The sequence below is a fragment of the Oncorhynchus gorbuscha genome, linkage group LG17, assembly GCF_021184085.1.
Source record: "Oncorhynchus gorbuscha isolate QuinsamMale2020 ecotype Even-year linkage group LG17, OgorEven_v1.0, whole genome shotgun sequence".
Classification (NCBI taxonomy): Eukaryota; Metazoa; Chordata; class Actinopteri; order Salmoniformes; family Salmonidae; genus Oncorhynchus; species Oncorhynchus gorbuscha.
In genome coordinates, this window is record NC_060189.1 from 50556798 (window position 1) to 50579031 (window position 22234).

At 43.6% G+C, this 22234-nt stretch overlaps 1 protein-coding gene across 2 annotated transcripts; it reads left to right on the forward strand.

Moving 5' to 3' along the window:
- The first annotated feature begins 11212 nt into the window (after nucleotides 1-11212).
- On the forward strand, nucleotides 11213-18333 carry LOC124002232 (fibrinogen gamma chain-like). Of its 2 annotated transcripts, none has more exons than XM_046309593.1 (9): nucleotides 11213-11356; nucleotides 11489-11536; nucleotides 12036-12219; nucleotides 12755-12839; nucleotides 13237-13367; nucleotides 13968-14101; nucleotides 14344-14528; nucleotides 17213-17490; nucleotides 17790-18333. In XM_046309593.1, exons 1-9 carry the CDS (start codon nucleotides 11294-11296, stop codon nucleotides 17969-17971), a joined length of 1290 nt encoding a protein of 429 aa, XP_046165549.1. In that variant the 5' UTR covers nucleotides 11213-11293; the 3' UTR covers nucleotides 17972-18333. The 2 variants fall into 2 exon arrangements, with proteins under 2 accessions (XP_046165549.1, XP_046165550.1); XM_046309594.1 differs by having other exon boundaries at nucleotides 11249-11356; nucleotides 11492-11536.
- The last annotated feature ends 3901 nt before the right edge of the window (nucleotides 18334-22234 follow it).

A 22234-nucleotide genomic window follows, 5' to 3' on the forward strand; every position in this document is an offset into this window, starting at 1 on the left:
GCAGTCACCACTGTGGGACTTTTAACAAGGGTCCTGAAAGGTAATTCCATGAAGGCCACCAATAGTCAGTGTCGGCTTTGTTCTTGACTTCATACACTTGAGATTACTACTGAGAGAAGCATGTTGGCTAGGTGAGAGTCACCAGTTTGAGGATAACTCAAAAACTGCCTGTTATGCATATTGCTTTCTTCTGACTGAACTGTCAGTGATATACACGGTATATACGGGTGAATCTTAACTTCCACTTAAAGCTGGAATCCTTGGCGGTCAAACTGCCTGGTCCGTTTGCGATGCAACAACAAAGAAGTTACTGCAAATCCCCTCTGACGTCATTGCACTTGTGATAGGAGATATGTACTGCACATTTTTTTTGTTATATGCTGCGTGAAACCCATCAATTCGTCAACAAAAACAAAAACAGTGCCGCTCTTTCCCCCTACTGCAGATTCTATCTTTAAGCAGGATTTCCACTTGGTCATGCTTTGATGTCAATGGGAGACTAAATAAACATTTGACTGAAGTTGAAGTTAGGATTTTCCCCATACTGAGACTTGAAATTCTTAGACTAACTGGTTTAACAGCTAACTGCACTGTATATGCAATATTTTTAACACAGCTATCTCTTAGTGTTGAAGCCAATGTAATGAGAGGCTTTGATGCCGTCGGCCGCCATATTGGTATTCCCAGAAGCAGCAGTCCCCCATAGGAATTAAGGGAATTCGATATTACAAAATTACATGTATTTTAGTATTTCTTAGTCGTAATGAGGACAGCAGCATTAGTACTTTTTATGTTCAATTTAGATTTTTAGTTTATATAATCTAATTTAAAAGTATTCATTAAGGTGTCTGTAATAGAATATAATTTGCAAAAAAACAAATGTAGACGTTAATAACTTCATTTGTGTAGCTCCCCCCCCCCCCAAAATAATTCTGTGAAGGCGTACCACCAGATTGGCAACGCGGGGCTTTAATACAGCGGCACTGATAGTCATCCTCGTTTTATAAACACCAGTGGGTGCAGCAGACTAGATACAGAACTGGAAAAAGGCAGATTGCAGGTTCAAATGTCCATGCAGTTACCTCAGTGTAGCTATCTGATAAACAAGAAGAGGTGTTCTGTTTTCTCGTGGTAAATGCATACGTGATTGAAAACTCTCCAACACAAATTCCTCTCAACAGACAGTCACACCAACATAGGACAGAGCATCCAAAGCCCTATCTTATCAGTTGGTCCCAAGTATTTCTTCCTGGCTCTTGCGAGAGTCCGGGAGCATTAGGAAACAATTTCCATCTGGCGTCTCTCTCCAGTCTCAAGGAGGAGGAAGAGGGGAGTTCAGCGAAAGTTCAGCGAGAGTTCACCGTTTTTTAGGTTTGACGGGCCCCGACAGTTCACTCCCAGGTCAGCAAGGCCTTATCTGTCTGGGTGCCTGGGTTTCGTATGTTGTTTCCCAAAGTAAAAGTGGGTTACGGAGAGGTAGCCAAGGTGTGATTGTTTTCTTTCTTTCTCACCAATGTCAACAGCGGGGGCTACAGATGTAGCTTCATGAGCCACTAGGTATCGTTATGACTCCTCCAACTGTTTGCTTTGGCGTGGAAAGCAAAAAAAGAACTGAAAGAAGATGTTGGACACCCTTGCCAGAAAGCGTCTGCTAAATGGCATATATTATTATTATTATTATAAATGTAGCCTAGCTACCAGTAAATAAGATACAACGAGCATTGTGTTTATGGTGGTGTGCATGGTGATGCATGGGTGTCCAATACAAGACAGTAGGCTATTATGAGTGTCAGTTACGGTTCATTTACAGCATATTATATATAGATCCATCAATGAAGACCCTGGTGGAAATAAGAAAATACCGGAGCACTGCCTGAAAATGTATAGACCTATTTGTATGCACCTATTTGTATGCACCTATTTGTATGCACCTATTTGTATGCACCTATTTGTATGCACCTATTTGTATGCACCTATTTGTATGCACCTATTTGTATGCACCTATTTGTATGCACCTATTTGTATGCACCTATTTGTATGCACCTATTGAATGCATTCAGATGGCACTGCCCAGAGCAGTGTACCACTACTGCCCAGTCAGAGATCCCAATTCTTCAGATTTCTCAACCGCCCCCGAATGCTTGAAATCCATTGGACGACAGCGTAGAGGGGTGTCGGGCATTTTTGCTGTGATTGAACTCCTGGCCTAATAGCCTTTTTGAAGCTAATGCCTCACATCTCATGCCCAACCTATCAGAACTCTGACCTCAATTCAATCAAACTCTCGTTCTGGGATTATTATTATTTTTGCCCGTGGTCATATGTGAGCGCCACTACATTGACATTGCATTCCTAGTCGTCTTTATTGAAGTCTAGTTGGGCATCTCAGTACAATTACTGAATCGTATCGTAACAAACAGCGACAGGGCAATGTCCCTTGCGGGTCTCGAACCCCTGGTCTCCCAGATTCTAAAGCCTACCTAAGGCAAGGGTCTTGACACTGCGCTTCATTATACCAAGTCCTCCACATGAACATAACTCTCCGATGACCTCACGGACAGCATCCCACTTCTGACACCAGTGTAGCGAACGGTGATAGTGAAACCCCCTTTGCGGGTCTTTTGCCACACCAGGGTCATGGGTTCAGTTCCTGCTGGGGCACCCATACGAAAATGTATGGAGGCACTACTGCAGGTCACTTTAGATAAAAGTGTCTGCTAAATGACATACTTCTGGAGATCATAACCAGGCTGTTTCGGGTCAAGGCTGATCATCTGTGTCGGGTGACTGAAAAAAAAATAACCTAGAACGCCCTGATGGTTCATATTCAGTAGTAGGACTTTATTAAACAAACAGGAAATATTGTCTCTTCCATGGCCTCAAAATGAACCACGACTCTCCAAGTCTTGGGACATATGAGGACACTGGTATGTTGTTAATCGTCTCATTGCCAGAAACAAATGGCCATCTGTTTCCGTCCTCCAGAAGTTCCTTAAAAAAAGAAAACATACCAGATACCGCAGCCAATTAGGCGCAAAGCTGCCCGTTGGAAGCCTTGTTTTTATTCATAGGCTTCGTGGCTAATAATGTGTGCAGTGTTGGAGCTACACAGTACACACAGTGTGTAGCTTCAGTGTTAGATTCAGGGCTAACAATGTGTGTAGCTCGGAACCACAATGAAAAGGACTGTCACGGCATTTTTTTGTATTGGTTGTTTTTACAACGGTGTTTCATGTAATTGATTACAGACCGATTTATTGATTTTGGACAATGAAACGTGTCATAGCTTTCACATCCTGACTCATAGTAAAACTGGATGTGTCAGTACGTCTGAAAAACTCTCAGGAGGCTTAAAGACACTTTAGGTCAACAACTGGCTGCAGTGATGTTTATTCTTTTAGACAGGACAGGAGACGCATGCATATTCCTGAATATAAATACTGGATATTATCTTGTAATATATCCAGGGGGCTAAATGCTTTACCAATTTTCCACAACAATTGGAAAATTGTAAATTGTAATTGTATTTTCAAAAGGAATTATAATTTTAATCAATGTTTAGGGTATATACATTGAAATACAGTAAATTCCCAAATGATTGGCACCCTTGATCAATGACTGTATATATGACTGGACAAAGCCGTCGATCACGTGACACCATTCCTTCCTATGTGAAGACTCAATAGCGCATTGAAGCCAAATGAAGCCGGTTAGGCTGCCGTCTCAGGTCGGAACAGTTTGTGCTGCAGGCTGAGATTAGCAACAAAATGATCATCTGTGTGCGATTTAAAAAATCATTGGTTGAAGGACATACATCTGGTGTAATAGGAACAAATGTTGGTACCATGATTGTCTTCGGAAAAAATGGTCTTTATTTATATGAAGATTGACCCCCAAGACTTTTCCCATTCACTAAAATGGGGGATCCTGTTTTCAGCTAACATTGCCGGCAGTACCGAGGTCAAATCAAATCAAATCAAATTGTATTTGTCACATACACATGGTTAGCAGATGTTAATGCGAGTGTAGCGAAATGCTTTTGCTTCTAGTTCCGACAATGCAGTAATAACCAACAAGTAATCTAGCTAAATATTCCAAAACTACTACCTTATAGACACAAGTGTAAGGGGATAAGAATATGTACATAAAGATATATGAGTGAGTGATGGTACAGAGCGTCATAGGCAAGATACAGTAGATGGTATTGAGTGCAGTATATACATATGAGATGAGTATATAAACAAAGTGGCATAGTTAAAGTGGCTAGTGATACATGTATTACATAAGGATGCAGTAGATGATATAGAGTACAGTATATACATATACATATGTGATGAATAATGTAGGGTATGTAAACATTATATTAGGTAGCATTGTTTAAAGTGGCTAGTGATATATTTTACATCATTTCCCATCAATTCCCATTATTAAAGTGGCTGGAGTTGAGTCAGTGTGTTGGCAGCAGCCACTCAATGTTAGTGGTGGCTGTTTAACAGTCTGATGGCCTTGAGATAGAAGCTGTTTTTCAGTCTCTTGGTCCCAGCTTTGATGCACCTGTACTGACCTCGCCTTCTGGATGATAGAGGGATGAACAGGCAGTGGCTCGGGTTGTTATTGTCCTTGATGATCTTTATGGCCTTCCTGTGACATCGGGTGGTGTAGGTGTCCTGGAGGGCAGGTAGTTTGCCCCCGGTGATGCGTTGTGCAGACCTCACTACCCTCTGGAGAGCCTTACGGTTGTGGGCGGAGCAGTTGCCGTACCAGGCGGTGATACAGCCCGACAGGATGCTCTCGATTGTGCATCTGTAGAAGTTTGTGAGTGCTTTTGGTGACAAGCCAAATTTCTTCAGCCTCCTGAGGTTGAAGAGGCGCTGCTGTGCCTTATTCACGATGCTGTCTGTGTGGGTGGACCAATTCAGTTTGTCTGTGATGTGTACGCCGAGGAACTTAAAACTTACTACCCTCTCCACTACTGTCCCATCAATGTGGATAGGGGGGTGTTCCCTCTGCTGTTTCCTGAAGTCCACAATCATCTCCTTAGTTTTGTTGACGTTGAGTGTGAGGTTATTTTCCTGACACCACACTCCGAGGGCCCTCACCTCCTCCCTGTAGGCCGTCTCGTCGTGGTTGGTAATCAAGCCTACCACTCTTGTGTCGTCCGCAAACTTGATGATTGAGTTGGAGGCGTGCGTGGCCACGCAGTCGTGGGTGAACAGGGAGTACAGCAGAGGGCTCAGAACGCACCCTTGTAGGGCCCCAGTGTTGAGGATCAGCGGGGTGGAAATGTTGTTGCCTACCCTCACCACCTGGGGGCGGCCCGTCAGGAAGTCCAGTACCCAGTTGCACAGGGCTGGGTCGAGACCCAGGGTCTCGAGCTTGATGACGAGCTTGGAGGGCACTATGGTGTTAAATGACGAGCTGTAGTCGATGAACAGCATTCTCACATAGGTATTGTTCTTGTCCAGATGGGTTAGGGCAGTGTGCAGTGTGGTTGAGATTGCATCGTCTGTGGACCTATTTTGGCGGTAAGCAAATTGGAGTGGGTCTAGGGTGTCAGGTAGGGTGGAGGTGATATGGTCCTTGACTAGTCTCTCAAAGCACTTCATGATGACGGAAGTGAGTGCTACGGGACGGTAGTCGTTTAGCTCAGTTACCTTAGCTTTCTTGGGAACAGGAACAATGGTGGCCCTCTTGAAGCATGTGGGAACAACAGACTGGGATAGGGATTGATTGAATATGTCCGTAAACACACCAGCCAGCTGGTCTGCGCATGCTCTGAGGGCGCGGCTGGGGATGCCGTCTGGGCCTGCAGCCTTGCGAGGGTTGACACGTTTAAATGTTTTCCTCACGACGGCTGCAGTGAAGGAGAGTCCGCATGTTTTAGTTGCGGGCCGTGTCAGCGGCACTGTATTGTCCTCAAAGCGGGCAAAAAAGTTATTTAACCTGCCTGGGAGCAAGACATCCTGGTCCGTGACTGGGCTGGTTTTCTTTTTGTAATCCGTGATTGACTGTAGACCCTGCCACATACCTCTTGTGTCTGAGCCGTTGAATTGAGATTCTACTTTGTCTCTATACTGACTCTTAGCTTGTTTGATTGCCTTGCGGTGGGAATAGTTACACTGTTTGTATTCGGTCATGTTTCCGGTCACCTTGCCCTGATTAAAAGCAGTGGTTCGGGCTTTCAGTTTCACTCGAATGCTGCCATCAATCCACGGTTTCTGGTTTGGGAATGTTTTAATCGTTGCTATGGGAACGACATCTTCAACGCATGTTCTAATGAACTCGCTCACCGAATCAGCGTATTCGTCAATGTTGTTGTCTGACGCAATACGAAACATATCCCAGTTGGCCTTGAACTACCTTGAACTACCATGGCTTCAATGAGAGGGGGCAGTCGTTCTCCCCTGCCCTTTATAAAGATTAGCAAAAAAGACTGTATCAAATAAATAATATACAGAGCTACAGTAGCAGTCAAAAGTTTGGACACACCTCATTCAAGGGTTGTCCTTTATTTTTCCAATTTTCTACATTGCAGAATAAGAGTGAAGTCATCAAGACAACGAAATAACACATTTGTAATCGATACCGCATGCTATGATAGAAAAACCCCCACAGTGTTCGTTGTTTGCAGAGTTCGTGGTAGCTGTTGCATGGAAGTCGGGCGCAGGAGAGCAGAGATGAGTGAACAACGCACTTTACTTAAGAAATAGCACACAGTAACAATACCAATGTGCGAACAATAATGGTTGCCACAAAGCACGGGTGAAAACAGCACCCGGAAAAACACAGCCGGAAAAGTACCGACCTGAACAACAAACAATCACACACAAAGACACAGAGGGTTAAATACATGACCAGTAATTGGGAAATGACAACAAAATGAAAAGTGGATCGGCGATGGGCTAGAAGACCGGCGATGGCTAGAAGACCGGCGATGTCGACCGCCGAGCGCCGCCCGAACAAGGAGAGGAACCGACTTCGGCGGAAGTCGTGACAGCAGTAACTTCGTTGTTGTAGTATCGCAAACAGACGTGGCTCTTTCACCATTAAAGCTTTCACATTTAAACTAATACAATTGCTCATAAAAAAAATGCTTTTGTTAAACAAGTAACATTTGGAATCATGTAGGAGCCCGAAAAAAGGTTAAACAAATCAAAATGTATTTATTTGAGATCCTTCAAAGTAGCCTCCCATTGCCTTGATGACAGCTTTGCACACACTTGGCATCCTCTCAACCAGCTTCATGAGGTAATCACCTGGAATGCATTTCAATTAAACTAATACAATTGTTCAGAAAAATTGATTTTGTTAACCTCTTCAGTCGACCCGACACGCATGCGTCCCATCTAGCCATCTGGAAATGCAAATGCGCTACGCTAAATGCTAATAGCACTCGTTAAAACTCAAACGTTCATTAAAACACACATGCAGGGTACTGAATTAAAGCTACACTCGTTGTGCATCCAGCCAACAAGTCAGATTTTTTCTCTCAAAAAGATAGGGGTCAAAATTATTTGTCTCACCTGTTTTCAATATCTTGCAATGCCTCACCTTCCGAGGATAACGGCACTGATCCTTTTTCTCAAATGTTTTAGGGAATCTTAGACCAGTCCTCCATACAGAATATTTCCAGATGCTTGATATCCTTCATTTGCTCTGATGACCTGCCCTCTTCAATTCAAACCACAGGTTTTCAATGGGGTCCAAGTCCGGAGACTGAGATGGCCTTTGCAAAATGTAGATTTTTGTGGTCAATTAACTATTTTAGAAAAAGGTATTATTGCAAGGTATTGAAAACAGGGGTGCCAATCATTTTAAACCCTATCTTTTCGAGAGAGAAAAGTGTTACTTGTTTTAAAAAATCTATTTATCTGAGCAATTGTATTAGTAGATAATAATTTTATTTTCCAAAAGTGTTGAGCATGCAATATAGCTCTATTTGTGTCTTTTTTGCTCATCTTTATCGGGAGTTCCAATCATTTTGGTCCTGACTGTAGCTCGCCTTAACTGTGAAACAAAAGTAACCTCTTATCGTTTCGCTCTCTTACCAGTAGGCATGCTTTAACGACAACTCACTGACGTCAAAAAAAAGCCCACCTGAAACATACTGCATTGTCCCTGTGACTTTCGAGTGGGGACATTTGCATGCAATGTACATAGGCAGGTCTTTTTGGGGCGCTACAGCAATGGAAGTAGCCTCCATTCCAACTGTTCTCTAAACTATTTATCCCTTACGTGCTCTGCTAGGCTCCAATTCAAATCACAAAGTCCCAATAGCCTAATTGTTGGTGTGAGAGCGTCTCGAGAAGACGAATAAAAGCTTTTAAGCGCTTTTAAAAAAGCTGCTTTGTTTTTTTGCGCAACATCAACGCATGGAAACGTGTTTGCCCAACAGGCCCGAAGCGAAACTCACAGTTAATACCCACATTATAATTCAAGGCCCTGTCATTTCATGACAGTGAGATATTGGCGGGGAATATTGTGTTGACATGCATCACCACCGACAGCGCCGCCTTCGCCTGCGTTGTTCTGTCTCGACAGAACATAAAAGCCTTTTTCAGAAGTACCATAAACACTATTTGTGTTTTGTTCATTAAGTTTGATTCACTTTATAGGCTTAAACAACTCTCATTCGGATAGATTGACCGGTTAAAATAGATTTCTCTGTCATACTGTGATTCACAGGCCTCTTAATGGTTGTGGGAACGTTTCCTCCTTTTCACTGTCTGTAAGAAGCTGAGAATGGTTGTGAAAATGTTTCCTATTTTTCAACGTCGGTAAAAAGCATGTTTGTGGTAACGCTTCCTATAATTTCAACGTCGGTAAGAAGCATGTTTGTGGTAACGCTTCCTATAATTCCAATGTCGGTAAGAAGCATGTTTGTGGTAACGCTTCCTATAATTCCAATGTCGGTAAGAAGCATGTTTGTGGTAACGCTTCCTATAATTCCAATGTCGGTAAGAAGCATGTTTGTGGTAACGCTTCCTATTTTTCTATGTCTGCAGAAAGAAGGGTTGTAGGAATCTTTTTGTAACTGTCTTTAAGGAGCTGAGGCCCTAACTGAGGCTGTTATAGTATAGACAACGTTGTCTTACATTGTAGCTCCTGGGTGAAGTTTCCCCTCGACACAGGTCTAGGATCTGCTTCGCCTCCCCCAATCCTAACCTTTACCATTAGTGTGGAAAATTCTAAAATAACCCCAGATCAGTGTCTAGAGGCAACTTCACCCTACACCTGAATTGTATGGCCTCTCCAGTGTTCCTTAGATCACGGTAGCTCAACTCCCACTGGTGGTTATCCTAACAAATGCAGCCACGGTTGGAGTAGGACCAATTTGCCCGCCCCACTACTGACAACGGGTCATTCCCTGGGGTGGAAAGAGTACTGAAATATCCTACTCAAGCAGAAGTACTGTTACTTTAAGGACATTGTATTACAAGTAGATGTACAATTACTACTATTTTAAAAAAGCTGCTCAAGTGAAAGTAAAAAGTAACTGAGGCACATTCAAATTCATAGACAGAGCTATGGATGAAAGGACTGGCCATCCATGATGTCCAAATGATAGTTTTAACAATGTTTTAAGGTTATACAGCCCTTGTTTACAATTGCATTGTTTACAAACAAAGCTTATACACTACATGAACAAAAGTATGTGGGCGCCTGCTTGGCTTGCCGAGCATCTAATTCCAAAATCGTTGACATTAATATGGAGTTGGTCCCCCACTTTGCTGTTAGAACATCCTCCGCTATTCTGGGGAGGCTTTCCACTAAATGTTGGAGCATAACTAATGCCACAAGAGCATTAGTGAGGTCGGGCACCGATGTTGGGCGATAAGGCCTGGCACGCAGTCGGGGGTTCCAATTCATCCCAAAGGTGTTCGGTGGGGCCAGTCAAGTTCTTCCACATCGATCTCGACAAACCACTTCTGTATGGACCATGCTTTGTCCACCCGGGCGTTGTCATGCAGTTGGAAGCACAGAATCATCTAGACTGTTATTGTATGCTGTAGCATTAAGATTTCCCTTCACTGGAACTAAGGGGCCTAGCCCGAAGTATGAAAAACAGCCCCAGACCATTATTCCTCCTCCACCAAACTTTAAAGTTTGCCCTATGCATTGGGGCAGGTAGCGTTCTCCTGGCATCCGCCAAACCCTGATTCGTAAGTCAGACTGCCAGATGGTGAAGTGTGATTCATCACTCCAGAGAAAGCGTTTCCAATGCTCCAGTGTCCAATGGCGGCGAGCTTTACACCACTCCAGCCAATACCTGGCATTGATTTTTACACACTACGCGCTTCAACACTCGGTGGTCCTGTTCTGTGAACTTGTGTGGCCACACACACACACACACACACACACACACACACACACACACACACACACACACACACACACACACACACACACACACACACACACACACACACACACACACACACACACACACACACACACACACACACGACTTTGAGTTGTTGCTCCTAGACGTTTCCACTTCACAATAGCAGTGGTTACAGTTGCCTGGGGCAGCTCTAGCAGGCCAGACATTTGATGAAGGAAAGGTGGCATCCCATGACCGTGCCACGTTGAAAGTCACTGAGCTCTTCAGTAAAGCCATTCCACTGCCAATGTTTGTCTATGGAGATTGCATAGCTGTGTGTTCGACACCTGTCAGCAACGGGCATGTCTGAAATAGCTGGATCCACTCATTTGAAGGGGTGTCCACATACTTTTGTGTATATAGTGTATCACTCTCGCCACAGAAACAGCCAAATGGTGGAGGACTGTATGTAACTTGAGGAAGTGATTGCGGTCCTAAAAGAAACTTAAAGGGGGCTCACTAATTGTAGACAATTTTATTTAGATAGCACTCTAACATAATATCTAATGCAGTATCTTGTCATATGTTTTATACTAGTTTGAGTAGAATTTGCAAGGTAATGATATGGCATGATTGACCCAGTGTTGTTTTGACCCCAACGAAGTTCGCCTGCTGCCCACGACTTTCCCTGTGATCAAAAAGGCCGTGGAAGGAACCACACCACACCTGTCAATCAATCCCAGTCACATCTGGGAAATTATGAGAAGTAGGACATTTGAGTCACAATTTTGTCCCAAAATTGAGTCATCTACTAGGACATGAGTTTGATGACCCGGTTCTGTTTACACGCGGACCCCTTATCTGCTGCAGGAAGGAGGACCTTGATCAGATAAATACACCGTCGGGGGCCAGAGGCTCTTCATTCTCCAACTGTACAACACCACAACTGGTGCACCAAAGACGAGCAACATGGCTCCTTCACTTTTGTCCACAGCCGCAGGCGTTCTTTTGCTATTCTCCCTCTCCTCCGCAGTAAGTGTCACATTTCAATGAACCCGTTTCAAACGAAGGTGTGTTCTCTCATAAACAGTGTTCTCCAAAAACAGTAGATACAGTAGCATCTACTAAGATAACAGACTGTGCTGTGTTGCTTCTGTTCCACAGCAGACGAGGGGAGACTATTCCGAGGACTGCACACCAAGGGACGGATTTGTAAGTATGATTGTAGATGGGATGCGCCCAGGTACTCTACTCCACTCATGAAGTGGTGTGTGTGTACAGGAAGGAATCCTCCATCTTGCTATTTCATCCTCTTTGTCCTGTATGCTTATTGACATTGTTATTTAGATTGAGTTGTTGCTAAATTATAGTCCTCACGCGCATATGATATGTAGTTGATGCTGGGGTATTACAACCAATTTTGTTGGTGCCTCTTTAAGAACACATGTAATGAAACATTTTGTAGTTTCTTTGAATCCAATGAAAAGGTCCAATGCGCAACACATCCAATGTCACAGTATAACAATATGTTGTGAATATGTGTCACAAATGGCACTCTGTTCCGTATAAAGGGCTCTACTTTTGATCAAAGATCCAAGGGCCCCGGTCAAAAGGCAGCGCACTATAGAGGGGATAGGGTGTCCTTTGCGACACAGACACATCTCTCACAGAGTGTTAAAATGAAAGCATCCGTGTTCTGTGTCTGTTGTAGGGCAAGTACTGCCCGACGACATGTGGCGTGGCTGACTACCTCAACAAGTACAAGCCGGTGGTGGACAAGGACCTTGATGAAATGGAGGACATCCTGGATAGAATAACCAACCTTACCACGGGGGCCACAGAGAAAGTCACCTATATGAAGGATTCGGCAACACAACATCAGAAGTCTGGTGGAGGTAATTGACTTTTCTGTATCTTGGGCTATTTGACTGTGTTAAACTAGCTAACACAAAAATCAACACTATTAGATGTGGTGCTAAGAAGTACATCGATGAGGCACACTCCGCTTTTCATAGCTATGTGATTTAGTTTACATCACTTCACAAACAGTTTGTCTATAACCTTTGTCAGGGTTGTGGGGATGTCAGTAGCAGAAAAGTCGAAACTTTCAAGAAGTACATCGATGAGGCACACTCCGCTTTTCATAGCTATGTGATTTAGTTTACATCACTTCACAAACAGTTTGTCTATAACCTTTGTCAGGGTTGTGTTCAATAGGGAAAAAACATTTTGAAACAAAGTGAATCCGGGAGATACTGTCTGAACTCGTCCAATAAGAGCACGTATTTTTTGTTTTCCTTTGAAAAATGTTTTTCTACAGTTTGCCCTACTGAAGACACCCAGGTGTTAAGCTAATTGTAAAAGAACTATAGACTCTGGTAATTCATGTAGGTTACTGTAACTGAAGCAGGTATTGTGATTGTTCCACAGACGTCCACTATAAAAGGTCAGCCAGCATACTGGATGATGTCCTGCGCTTCGAGAAGACCATCGTCTCACAGGAGGAGCAAATATAGTAAGTCCTTCTTTTTCTTTTCTTATTTAAAAAAAAAAATCTGAATCTAATTTGGTCTCAATTCACTTAGAATTGGACTTGGAACTTCTCCTTGGGAGAGCAATTGACTTCTGGAATTGATTGCCATTCAATTGGAATTGACCCCAATGCTCGTATGTCTCTCAGCGGCTAAAGCTGGTTGAAACCAGTCATTGATATTACATATCATTTCAACCGGTTTTGCCAGCCGGAGACGAATTACCTGGAAATACCAGGACTGCGGGTACAGGTGTCAAATGCTATGTACATAAAACACATTGATAGTCAAGTCATGCAGCCACTGACCGACAATATAAACCGCAATCTATGTTTATATCCGCGACACCTGAGAAACAATCTGTTCCCCTCTTTTGCTCAGTCAACTCCAGGGGACACTGGAATCCAACAAGAAGAGGATGTTAGACCTCAAACAGATGTCCATTCAGCTGGATCAGAAATGCAAAGATCCCTGCAAGGATACTGTGGAAATCAAACCCACCACAGGGAAAGGTAAAATCAACAGCGTTCTGCAGGTCGATCCCCAGTTCATCAGAGGTTACTCAACCCTGCTCCTGGAGAATTCACTCTACCCGTCGTTTGTTCGAAGCGAATCAAAGGCATCAGTCAATAGAGGCTGAGCCGATTTGTCCCAATCCAGTTATTTGGATGTACTTTAGCAATGGTTAATGAATTAATGTGTTAATATCATTTGTTGGCATTTATAAGTGATATTCTTTAGGCAAGGGGTATCAATCCAGTTATATGGATGCACTTTAGATTAGTTCAATTATATAATTTATTGGCATTTATGAATTATTCTTCCATAAATAGGTATAGCTTTAATTTAAATGATCAAAAAACGGCTGTTAATAAAATACCACAGAGTCGATCTTTACCAGGGACAAGGGACAATAATCAGCAATGCACAAGATCATAAGAGCATAATCAGCAAGGTAATAGAGCCAGAGCTCATTTCCATATGGAACAGGCTAAAAGCAGAATCAAAACACTACAAAACCGTTGTGCATAGCGCATTGCCTTGTGGGAACAGTAGTCTTTGTTATTAACACATATCAACATGATCATGACATGTTGTTTTTCTCATATTAGATTGCCAGGATATTGCCAACAAGGGTGCCAAAACCAGCGGTCTGTACTACGTGAAGCCACTGAAGGCTAAGGAGGAGTTCCTGGTCTACTGCGAGATTGACAGCTTCGGCCGCGGCTTTACCGTCCTGCAGAGGGTACGTGTGTTCATTATGGTTGGCTCATGCAGGATTCAAATCCCCAACCCCACCACACTCCAACCCACTGAGCCATTGGAAGTTGGAACCAGGCTTGGGGACAATTCTATTTCAGGAAGTAAACATTCCAATTGGGATTTCAGTTTCCGCATTGACTAAAGTGAAATGGTATTGACCCAAACCTGGTTGTAACCACATACTGTATTATTATCATAACAACCGTCCAACATATATCTCCACAGAGACGTGATGGCAGTGTGGACTTCAACAAGGACTGGGTCCAGTATAAGGAGGGCTTCGGCTACCTGAGCCCAGATGATACCACCGAGTTCTGGCTGGGCAACGAGAAGATGCACCTGCTCTCCACCCAGTCCTCCATCCCATACGTGCTGAGGATCGAGCTCACCGACTGGGTGGGCAACAAGAAGTACGTACTACTAAGTTCTCTACTAAGCCTACTACTAGTGCACGCTTAGGGCCTACATTCATCAAACTGAATAGAAAATGCTGTTCAAAATATAGTGGGAACAGTTCAAAGACTTATCCCAGCAGGTAAACTGGTTCCAATGATGTCACTCCAACCTGTTGCAAAGGAGGTTACAATGACATCAATGCAACCAACTTGACCCCCCGGGATGCTTACCAATCCAATTCTGTGGTGTCTAGGTTTCACGCTTTAAAAATGCTATAAATACTGTATTTCGCTATTATCAATTCCCCCTCAACGTTATTGGGGGCTTGGCATCATTGGTCTTGCCTATATGACACATTTACTAGCGCAATTCTCTCCACTAAATTAATGAAATATTTAAGGTCAAATCTTAACTTCAGCAAACCAAATTTTCACTTAGTCATAATGTCAATAGGAGACTAAGTTGAAATTTGACTTTAGGCCAAGTTAGGATTCGCCCCTTTAATATATTTAGTGCTGAAATATTTAGTGCCATTTAGTGCCATTTTTTTAATGAGGAATTGTGGAAATACGCAGCAGTAAGCCTTTTCTTGTTGAGGTGACTAACTTTAAAATAGCATGTTTTTCCACTCTTCAAATCAAAATTAATCACATGTTATTTGTCACATGCTACAACAGGTGTAGACCTTAAGGTAAAATGCTTACTTATAAGCCCTTAATATCCAACAATGCAGTTCAAGAAAGAGTTAAGAAAATATTTACTAAATTAACTCAAGTAAAAATAGTAAAATTAAAATGAAAGGTAACACAATAAAAAAGGACAATAACGAGGCTATATACAGGGAGTACCGAGCCAATGTGTGGGGGTACAGGTTATAGTCAAGTTATTTTGTACATGTAGGTAGGGGTAAAGTGACTATGCATAGATAATAAACAGCAAGTAGCAGCAGTGTAAAAACAAAGGGGAGGGGGGGTGGCCGTGTCAGTGTAAATATTCCGGGTGGCCATTTGATTAATTGTTCAGCAGTCTGATGGCTTGAGGGTAGAAGCTGTTTTGGTCCTAGACTTGGTGCTCCGGTACCGCTTGCCATGCGGCAGCACAGAGAACAGTCTATGACTTGGGTGACTGGAGTCTTTGACAATTTTTTGGGCCTTCCTCTGACACCGCCTATTATATACGTAGATCCTGGATGGCAGGAAGCTTGGCCCCAGTGACTTACCGGGCCGTACGCACTACCATCTGTAGCACCTTACGGTCAGACGCCGAGCAGTTGCCATACCAGGCGGTGATTCAACCGGTCAGGATACTCTCGATGGTGCAGCTGTAGAACTTTTTGAGGATCTGGGGACCCATGCCAAATCTTTTCAGTCTCCTGAGGGGGAAAAGGTGTTGTCATGCCTTCTTCACGACTGTCTTGGTGTGTTTGGACCATGAAAGTTATTTGGTGATGTGGACACCAAGGAATTTGAAACTCTCAACTCGCTCCACTACAGCCCTGTTGATGTTAATGTGGGCCTGTTCGGCTCTCCTTTTCCTGTAGTCACGATCAGCTCCTTTGTCTTACTCACATTGAGGGAGAGGTCTCATCGTTGTCGGTTATCAGGCCTACCACTGTTGTGTCATCAGCAAACTTAATGATGGTGTTGGAGTCGTATTTGGCCACGCAGTCGTGGGTGAACAGGGAGTACAGAAGGGGACTAAGCATGCACCCCTGAGGGGCCCCAGTGCTGAGGATGAGTGTGGCAGATGTGTTGTTGCCTACCCTTACCACCTGGGGGCGGCCCGTCAGGAAGTCCAGGATCCAGTTGCAGAGGGAGGCGTTTAGTCCCAGGTTCCTTCGCTTTGTGATGAACTTTGTGGGCACTATGGTGTTGAATGCTGAGCTGTAGTCAATAAACAGAATACTCACATAGGTGTTCCTTTTGTCCAGGTGGGAAAGGGCAGTGTGGAGTGCGATTGAGATTCAGTCATCTGTGGATATGTTGGGGCGGTATGTGAATTGGAGTGGGTCTTGGGTTTCTGGGGTGATGGTGTTGATGTGAGCCATGACCAACCTTTCAAAGCACTTCATGGCTACCAATGTGATTGCTATGGGGCGGTAATCATTTAGGCAGGTTACCTTCACTTCCTTGGGCACAGGGACTATGGCGGTCTGCTTGAAACATGTACGTAGGTATTACAGACTCGTCAGGGTTGAAAATGTCGGTGAAGACACTTGCCAGTGTGTCCGCGCATGCTTTGAGTACACATAATAATATATGATAATAATAATAATGGTAATACATCTGGCCCCGCGGCTTTGTGAATGTTGACCTGTTTAAAGGTCTTTCTCACATTGGCTAGTGAGAGCGTGATAACACAGTCATCCGGATTGGCTGGTGCTCTCATGCATGATTCAATGTTACTTGCCTCAAAGCGAGCATAAAAGGCATTTAGCTCGTCTAGTAAGCTCGCGCCACTGGGCAGCCTGCGGCTGGGTATCCATTTTATATTAATACTTGTCACCTGTGTGGTCTAGTGCTTAGTGTCATGGTCACAGGCATATGCACCACAGTAGGCATGGGTTCAAATCCAACCCAATGCCTTTCTGACCTGCACCGCTCCTACCTTTTGTTGTCTTCTTCTCACTGTCTTATTTATTCAATAAAACCACACACATAAAAAATAGCTAATAATTAAATGTATTTTCTTTCTTTAGGTATGCCGACTACGCCATGTTCAAAGTGGGGCCGGAAGTCGACATGTACCGCCTGACCTACGCCTACTACTTTGGCGGTGACGCGGGGGATGCGTTCGACGGCTTTGACTTCGGAGATGACCCCAGCGACAAGTTCTACACGTCTCACAACGGCATGCAGTTTAGTACCAGCGACAAGGACAACGACAAGTTCCAGGGTAACTGTGCTATGCAGGACGGTTCCGGTTGGTGGATGAACCGGTGCCACGCCGCCCACCTCAACGGGAAATATTACCAGGGTAAGAACACGCACGTACACAGACACGTGCACACTCTCACACACAGACACGTGCACGTTCTTGCATTTTTCCGTTGAAAGAATACTATTCTCCAAGTAACATGAACCATACTACAGTTATACATGTATGCAAATCACTACCAGCCTATACCAATGTTAGTTTTGGGGGGAGTTCTCTGACATTTTGAATGTTAACTTTCCAAGAAGGCCACATTTATGAGTCGGTCCAAACACTGTGATTTTCTTACTTGTAACAAACCTTTTATTGACACCTCTGCCTTTCCGTCTTTCCATCCCTAGGTGGGAAGTACACGGAGAAGGACGCCGGCGAGTCAGGCTACGACAATGGCATCATCTGGGCCACGTGGCACAGCCGCTGGTACTCCATGAAGGAGACGACCATGAAGATCATCCCCATCAACAGGATCACGGCGGGGGACGGACAGCAGACCGGAGGGGTCAAACAGTTTGGAGGCCTGTAAACACTACTGAAACAAATACTGCAATATTGACTGAGCTAGAACTCTTCCGGACACATTTTAAGCCAAATCCTAAGAAGCACATGGGGAGTCTATCAAACATGTAGTCCAGGACTAACCTTAGGCCTAAAATGTGTCTGGAAAAATGGCCCTCTGTCTTGTTGTATCTAGTGTTTTATTGGTTCGATCAATGTAGTTTGTTTGTCCTCTTGCCTAAAATATTGTCTATGATCAAATCGCTGTTGTTGGACCTTGGAAGATTGGTTTGACTTGTTCTATCTAGCACCTTCTGTTAGAACAAACTTTATCTAGTGTCTATCTGGTTGGTGTAACCAATGAATAAATGTTGTATTTTTCTAAATATAGATACCACTGCTCCGACTACATGATCTAAGACAGGGTTTGAACCTGGGTGGTCTGAAGGCCATAAGACTGTGTAAGCTCTCTGAGCTAAAAAGGCAATAGTTCCGGGAGCTAACGCAAGTCTTCAAGTCTCAGGCCAAGGCACCGAATCACCTTGGTTACACAAGGGTCTTGCATTTAAAAGACCATGCCCATTTCTTTATTGTACTTTTCCTGATATTCATTCCTGGTAACGCTTGTACTTGTGCTAAATATAATAATATAATAATAATAATAATAAATGCCATTTAGCAGACGCTTTTATACCTTACAGTCATGTTATATGGGTGGTCCCAGGGATCGAACCCACTACCCTGGCGTTACAAGCGCCATGCTCTACCAACTGAGCTACACAGGACCACCAAATATGATAAATGATACCCACATTTATATGACATACAAGTTGGTGGCGGCATTGAAAGACTTTTAAAGAGAAGGCACTGTGCTGGGAAGACCTAACTCATTTCATTCAACTATTTTGAACTATTCCAGATACCGATTTGCAGAAGCTATTTTGATACATTGGGGGAAGTTCTTGGAAATCACCTATTGGAAGTCCTTTGAACCAATATTCAAATAGCCTGGGTTGAATTCTGAGAGGATATGTCAACGGGAAAGAAAGTAACGCTATCAGGTAGGAATGTGAAGTAGGAATTTATCGTATTAGAGGGTATGTGTGTTTTTCCCTGCCTCTAAGACCAAAGTGCCCACCAAAGCCGGGTTCATGTTCAGCATGGAGAAAACGTTCTGAAACAGAATGTAACTATTAAAAACGATTAAAATGTCCTATATGCTGTTCTATTACAAAATAAATACCTACCTGAACATAAGACTTAGTCGATTAATCAATCAATCACTCAAATGTATTTATGAAGCCCTTTTTACATCAGCCGATGTCACAAAGTGCTGTACAGAAACCCAGCCTAAATCTCTGGTGGAGATTATAACAGAACAGGGCCAAGATGCTCAAACATTCATAGATGACCAGCAGGGTCAGATAATAATAATCACTGTTGTTGTAGAGGGTGCAACAGGTCAGCACTTCAGGAGTAAATGTCAGTTGGCTTTTCATAGCCGATCATTTAGAGTTAGAGACAGCAGGTGCGGTAGAGAGTCCAAAACAGCAGGTCCAGGACAAGGTAGCACGTCTAGAGAACAGGTCAGGGTTCCATAGCCGCAGGCAGAACAGTTTAAACTGGAGCAGCAGCATGACCAGGTGGACTGGGGGACAGCAAGGAGTCATCAGGCCAGGTAGTTCTGAGGCATGATTCTAGGGCTCAGGTCCTCAGAGAGAAGAGAGAAAGAGAGAAAAAGAGAGAGAGAGAATTAGAGAGAGAGCATACTTAAATTCAAACAGGACACCGGATAAGAAAGGAGAAATACTCCAGATATAACAGACTGACCTTAGCCCCCCGACACATAAACTATTGCAGCATAAATGCTGGAGGCTGAGACAGGAGGGGTCGGGAGACACTGTGGCCCTGTCCGGCGATTCGCCCCCATACCACTAGAGGGATATCTTCAACCACCAACCTACTACCCTGAGAGAAGGCTGAGTATAGCCCACGAAGATCTCCCCCACGGCACGAACCCGAGGGGGGCGCCAACCTGGCCAGGTAGATCATGTCATTGACTCAACCCACTCAAGTGATGCACCCCTCCTAGGGACGGCATGGAAGAACACTAGTAAGCCAGTGACTTAGCCCCCGTAATATGGTTAGAGGCAGAGAATAGGGTTAGAGAGGAACCGGCCAGGCAGAGACAACAAGGGCGGTTTGTCGCTCCAGTGCCTTTCCGTTCACATTCACACCCCCGGACCAGACTACACTCAATCATAGGGCCTACTGAAGAGATGAGACTTCAATAAAGACTTAAAGGTCGAGACCGAGTCTGTGTCTCTTACATGGATAGGCAGACCATTCCATAAAAATTGAACTCTTTATGAGAAAGCCCTGCCTCCAGCTGTTTGCTTAGAAATTCTAGGGACAGTAAGTAGGCCTGTGTCTTGTGACCGTAGCGTACGTGTAGGTATGTACGGCAGGACCAAATCAGAAAGATAGGTAGGAGCAAGCCATTGTAATGCTTTGTAGGTTAGCAGTAAAACCTTTAAATCAGCCCTTGCCTTAACAGGAAGCCAGTGTAGAGAGGCTAGCACTGGAATAATATGATAACATTTTGGGGTTCTAGTCAAGATTCTGGCAGCCATGTTTAGCACTAACTGAAGTTTATTTAGTGCTTTATCCGGGTAGCCCGGGAAGTAGAGCATTGCAGTAGCATAATCTAGGAGTAGCAGTGAAACATTATGTTTCCGAATGACATCACCAAGAGGTAAAATATATAGTGAAACAATAGTGGTCCTAAAACGGAACCTTGAGGAACACTGAAATGTACAGTTGATTTGTCAGAAGACAAACCATCTACAGAGACAAACTGACATATTTTCCAGACAGATAAGATCTAAACCAGGTCAGAACTTTTCCGTGTAGACCAATTTGGGTTTCCAATCTCTCCAAAAGAATGTGGTGATCGATGGTATCAAAAGCACCACTAAGGTCTAGGAGCATGAGGACAGATGCAGAGCCTTGGTCTGACGCCATTAAAAGGTAATTTAGCACCTTCATGAGTGCAGTCACAGTGCTATGATGGGGTCTAAAACCAGACTGAAGCATTTCGTATACATTGTTTGTCTTCAGGAAGGCAGTGAGTTTCTGCACAACAGCTTTTCAAACAATTTTGTGAGGAATGGGAGATTCGATATAGGCCAATAGTTTTCATATTTTCTGGGTCGAGGTTTGGCTTTTTCACGAGAGGCTTTATTATTGCCACTTTTAGTGAGTTTGGTACACATCCGGTGGATAGGGAGCCGTTTATTATATTCAACATAGGAGAGCCAAGCACAGGAAGCAGCTCTTTCAGTAGTTTAGTTGGAATAGGGTCCAGTATGCAGATTGAAGGTTTAGAGGCCAAGACTATTTTCATCAGAGTCAAGAGATATAGTATTAAAAAATGTGTCTCCCTTAATCCTTGGTCCTGGCAGTGACAACTGAGCTTTGGAGAAATACGCAGATTTAAAGAGGAGTCTGTCATTTTCTTTCTAATGATCATGATCTTTTCATCAAAGAAGTTCATGAATTTATCACTGCTGAAGTGAAAAGCATCCTCTCATGGGGAATGCTGCTTTTTAGTTAGATTTGCGACAGTATCAAAAATACATTTTGGATTGTTCTTATTCCTCAATTAGTTGGAAAAATAGGATGATGGAGCAGCAGTGAGGGCCCTTCGATACTGCACGGTACTGTTTTTCCAAGCTAGTCGGAAGACTTCCAGTTTGGTGTGGCGCCATTTCCGCTCCAATTATCTGCAAGCTTGCTTCAGTGCTCGGGTATTTTCTGTATACCAGGGAACTAGTTTCTTATGACAAATGTTTTTTGTTTTTGAGGGTGCGACTGTATCTAGGGTATTACATAAGGTTAAATTTAGTTTCTTAGTTAGGTGGTTAACCGATTTTTGTACTCTGACGTCCTTGGGTAGGTGGAGAGAGTCTGGAAGGGCATCTAGGAATCTTTGGGTTGTCCTGAGAATTTATAGCATGGCTTTTGATGATCCTTGGTTGGGGTCTGAGCATATTTTTTGTTGCGATTGCAAACGTAATAGAATGGTGGTCCGATAGTCCAGGATTATGAGGAAAAACATTAAGATCCACAATATTTATTCTACGGGACAAAACTAGGTCCAGAGTATGACTGTGGCAGTGAGTAGGTCCGGAGACATGTTGGACAAAACCCACTGATGATGGCTCCGAAAGCCTTTTGGAGTGGGTCTGTGGACTTTTCCATGTGAATATTAAAGTCACCAAAACGTTGA